This window comes from Cebus imitator, unplaced genomic scaffold (assembly GCF_001604975.1).
Source record: "Cebus imitator isolate Cc_AM_T3 unplaced genomic scaffold, Cebus_imitator-1.0 Scaffold201, whole genome shotgun sequence".
Taxonomy (NCBI): Eukaryota; Metazoa; Chordata; class Mammalia; order Primates; family Cebidae; genus Cebus; species Cebus imitator.
This window is the reverse complement of record NW_016107516.1, coordinates 1,084,522-1,089,312: the sequence shown is the minus strand read 5'-3', so window position 1 is coordinate 1,089,312 and position 4,791 is coordinate 1,084,522. Positions and strand designations below refer to the sequence as shown.

Below are 4,791 nucleotides of genomic sequence, written 5' to 3'. Positions count from 1 at the left end.
CTTATTACCCAGGCTGGAGTGCAATGGCACCATCTCGGCTCACTGCAACCTCCACCTCCTGGGTTCAAGCAATTCTCCTGCCTCAGCCTCCCAAGTAGCTGGGACTACATGTGTGCACCACCACACCCAGCTAATTTTTGTATTTTTAGTAGAGACGGGGCTTCACCATGTTGACCAGGATGGTCTCGATCTCTTGACCTTGTGATCCACCCGCCTCAGCTTCCTAAAGTGCTGGGATTATAGGCGTGAGCCACCACACCTGGCCACGTTTATTGCTTCTTTATGAAAATATCTACCTACAACACGATGTGCTCTTTCTGCTTACCTTCTTCCAAATTTCTTACACTAAAAAGAAGTAGAAAATATAAAAGTAACAATCCATGTCAATAGTTTATAGAAGTAGTTTGCTTTAAAAGCAAGCTAAGCATGTTAGTGCTATTTGCGAAAAATATAGTAGCAATTAGTCTTGAATAAGAGGGATGTTGACCCACCAGCTTCAAAACCAGCTCACCTACAAAAAGATGCATGGGCTGCAGAAGTTTCAAGGCTCACAAAGCACCATAGTTCCTGAGACACAGTTGAAAAACTATTCTGGGGACTGGTGAATGGTAACGAAGAGACTACGAAACCATACTGCCTTTATTCAAATCGCAGCTCTGCCATTTATTCACTATGTGGCCTGGCCAACTTTCTTGGCCTTTCTATGCCTCAATTTCCTCATCTGAAATATGAAAACAGTAATAAGTGTGCCCACCTTACAGAGCTTTTGTGCTATTAATAACTATATGACTTCATGCATATAAAGTACTTAGAACAATGCCTGGCACAGAAAGTATTATTCCTCACTCTGAATTCATGAATTGGACAGGACATCAATGGAAGATGGAGTCCTTAAAATTCAAGAAAGTATGCTTAAGAATTCTTGAAGTAAACTAACCCATGAAGAATATCAGAAGTAAAGACATTTTGCAAAGACGGGGTTAAAAAAAAAAAAAAGTCAAGTTACTGAATAAAACACTAATGCTGATATACTTATATGCTATTAGGTTCAGAACAAACAATTTACAGACATTAATAGATCATGTTAAAACTTGAACCTCAACAAGAGCAAAGGAATAGCTTCATGACAAATGATGAGGATGATGACCAAAATGATGACAGTAGCTAATAACATCTAACTCCAATTAAATGCTTAGCGTACTCCAGACTCCTGAAGACTTTACCTACATTAAACTGGCACAACCCTAGGAGGCGCATATTACTGTTACAAAATAGAGATTCAAAGAGATCAGGAAACTTACAGAAGGTCACACAGCTAGTACCAAAGCCAGGATTCAAACCATCTGTCTGACTGCAAAGCCTATACTCTTAACCTGCAGCACAATCCATACTTAATGATAGATCTTGCAGTTACTTTAAATTTCTAGAGAAACTCCTACTAAAACATTTTTAAAGGTACTCTAGTAACTGAATTAACTGGATGTATTAAACATCCCCTACCCCTAATTCATTCAGAAGCGAACACTGACAATAAGAAGGCATTAAGCTTAGAGCTGGGGATAAAATGAGAAAATTCAATCTCTCCCTTGGTAAGAAGCATCCTCTACAAATTAGCAGAAATCATAAGCTAAATTTAATGAAGCCAGACAAACCTGTGTAGCTTTGTGTTTCAGCTGGTTGCAGAAAGCCCTCACATCAAATTCTGATGACTTTTCTGTGGAGGTGGAAAAATTGTAGATAAAAAAATTTAGGCACACTATTTTCAAATCTACAACAGATTATTAAGTGCATGACATTTCTTGCTAAATTACTACATAAGAAATAAAGCAAACAAAAAAACTAGGAAGCTACTACAGAAATAAAAAAACAACTTTAAGTACTCAAGCTTAGAAGGCATAGGTATTACAATACCTCTCTAAAGATAGTCAATGTGGGTCAAAATTAAGATGTGAGATGTTGAATTTCTTTCCATGCAGTGCAGGACTATACTTTTAACAGGTTTCTTTTTATTTGCTTTTTGTTTTACTAGAGTATGTGCTGTATCAAAGCAAATTACCTTTGAAAACTTTCTTCTTCTTTACTGGCTGTCCAAGATCCTCATTATTCTGTGTATTTATCTTCATTTGTTCATCATTTTTGGAAATTCCAAGTAAGGTTTCTTCAATGGCCTTTGGTGACTGCTCGCTTATTAAAAACAGCTTATTTAGCCATTTAGTTATTCCTCTAGCTGCAAAATCTGTAGGTATTTCTTTCTTAAAGACTTCAAAAAATGGCTGTCCTAAAAATTCAGTGATATCAGAAGGAAAGGTAAAATCTTTGAAGTAAGGCATTGGTTGAATCCTAGAGACTTCTTGAAGCAATCCAAACAAAGTCTCGTAGAACAAAATCAACCTTTTAAAAACACCTTTATAGAGAACCCTAGAGAAAGAAACAGAAGCTAATTAGCCAGTAATTACAATTTGCAGATTACATAAAAAACTTGGAAGATTAAAAGCTGAAAATAAATGGCTATCAAGGTCTTCCAGTATGTATAAAAAACACTATAGTGCACACTTGCAAACAGCCAGATTAGTCCAACCCAACAGAAAAATCCCAAGTATAAAATGTTACTCAAGGCCTGGCACAGTGGCTCACACCTATAATCCTAGCACTATGGGAGGTCAAGGTGGGCAGATTATGAGGTCAGGAGATCAAGACCATCCTGGCCAACATGATGAAAGTCAGTCTCTACTAAAATAAAAAAAAAAAAAAAAAAAAAAAAACACTACCCCATCAAAAAACAGATGAAGGATATAAACAGACACTTCTTAAAAGAAGACATTTGTGTGGCCAATAAACATGAAAAAAAAAAAAAAAAATTAGCTGGGCATGGTGGTGCACGCCTGTAGTCCCAGCTACTGGGGAGGCTGAGGCCGGAGAATCACCTGAACCCAGGAGGTGGAGGTTGCAGTGAGCCAAGATCTTGCCACTGCACTCCAGCCTGGTGACAGAGCAAGACTCTACCTCAAAAACAAAAACAAAGTTACTCAAAAAACCACAGGACAGTCCACCAGGAAAAATATATTTATATTCAAAAACAAAGTACTACATGGAGAAATATACAAAGGACGCATATCAAAGTCTTAAGTGTGGTTTTATCTAGATGGTGAGATTTTAGGCAAACTTCAGGTTCTTTACATTTTTCTTTAATTTCTTAAAATAGGCGTGTATTATTGTAATCAGCAAAAATTAAAGCTAGTTTCATTACAGAAAAGTTTCGAAGGTTTAGCATTTTAAAATAATATGATTTGTAATCAAACACTGTTATCTCTGATTAAGAATAAGGATAAAAAACAAAACGACAGGAAATAGTACTTGAGATATCCAAGTTAAGATATCAAAACAAGGTTTTCAATCTCTAAACACAGAAAAACTTTTTCCCCTCCCAGTGTTTTCTTACATTCAATTAGAGCTAATAATCTTAATTGCTTGAAATGGCCCAAAACAGACAAATTCTAATTATCCATCAGATCAGTTTCACAATATGTACTGAGAGACATGCAGAAGAACATCTCTTTAGTTTGCAAATATTACCAGCGTACATTAACTAAATATGCTTAGAAAAGCAGTGGTGTTTCAGGTAGCACATAAGAAGGTCAAATAATGCATTTATCATTGCCATTAAAAATTAGAAACCAAGTGACAGAAGGAATCAAGTGATATAGCCAGCCCAGGAATAGCATCATTTTAAATGGCCTGTTGTAGTATGACTACTGCCGACAATTATTTATTACTGCAATTCCCAGTCCCAGACATTAGTTTTTTTTAATGCTCAATACAAGTCCACTGATGTTTCACTACAACCTACCATGACCCAGATTTCAATGTCACACCAGTCACTCCCAATTTTTTTAGTTGCCCAGTGTTGGGCTGATCTTGTAGATTGGGATACCAAGCCTACTCCTTTGACATAATCATCAGCACTCAGCTTCCCATCTACCCCCAAAAAACTCTGATCAAATCAAGAAAGAGAATGCCTGCACCTTCTGTAACCCCATAGGAAAGTAAGTTTGGATACTACTAATAAAATACTAGGCTGAAAGGAAATGAGCAAGAAATGAAGGATTTCAGAGGTATGTACATACCATAACCTGCTCACCAGCCCCACTATCACAAGGTTTAAAATAATGAACTCTTGCAAACCTAGATGTTTCACAGTCCAGCTGGAAAATCAATTTAAGGTGGGAAAACAAAACCAAAGTTAATTTGAGTTTTGTAAGTTACAATCATGAAATGAAGAAATATATTGGAAGAGAATTTTCTTAAAGGTATTAAATCCTTAAAGCATGTTCTATTTAAGAATTTTAAACTTTAAAATACAGTAATAAACACTCTGCTAGTGCTCCTATTATTAAATTTAATTCTTAAAGTTTAGTTTCTAAGATTAAGAATTTCTAGCTATCAATGCTTTTAGATAATACAGTGACAGGCAATCTCTGGCAATGGCCACATCAGGCAATTCCTGAGAAAAGAAGGCCAAGAAGCAAAAGCTTAAAAATTCCTACAGGTTATAACTCCTATCAAGTGTTAGCTTTCAAATAAAACTACTGTTAAATATATCCAAACAATTTCAATTCAAAAGAAGGTATATTTTAAGAGATTCAAGGATACAGAAATGTTTTGCAGCAGCAGTCCAATAAGCGAAGCAACAACTTGCAGGCTCCCAAAACCTTCATCAACACCAACTCCACCACTGGCTGACCAGGGACGACACTGGTATTTACAGGCTGATTTTTACTTGACAAAAAAAAA

General features: G+C 36.2%; 2 protein-coding genes across 3 annotated transcripts in view; one reads left to right on the top strand and one right to left on the bottom strand.

Moving 5' to 3' along the window:
- GTPBP8 (GTP binding protein 8 (putative)) overlaps positions 1-4,791 on the top strand; it is a 34,320-nt gene that overhangs the window by 18,444 nt on the left and 11,085 nt on the right. The gene's annotated exons all lie outside the window — the stretch shown is intronic.
- Positions 192-4,791, bottom strand: part of NEPRO (nucleolus and neural progenitor protein) — a 10,817-nt gene continuing 6,217 nt past the window's right edge. The window contains exons 4-8 of one of the 2 annotated variants that reach the window (XM_037745448.1): positions 4,651-4,776; positions 4,125-4,202; positions 2,057-2,418; positions 1,653-1,714; positions 192-721 (exon numbers count right to left, since the gene is read on the bottom strand). In XM_037745448.1, coding sequence (XP_037601376.1) covers positions 671-721; positions 1,653-1,714; positions 2,057-2,418; positions 4,125-4,202; positions 4,651-4,776 — 679 coding nt within the window. In that variant the 3' untranslated portion in view covers positions 192-670. The remainder of the gene's footprint in view (positions 722-1,652; positions 1,715-2,056; positions 2,419-4,124; positions 4,203-4,650; positions 4,777-4,791) is intronic. The other variant, XM_037745449.1, reaches the window with a different exon arrangement.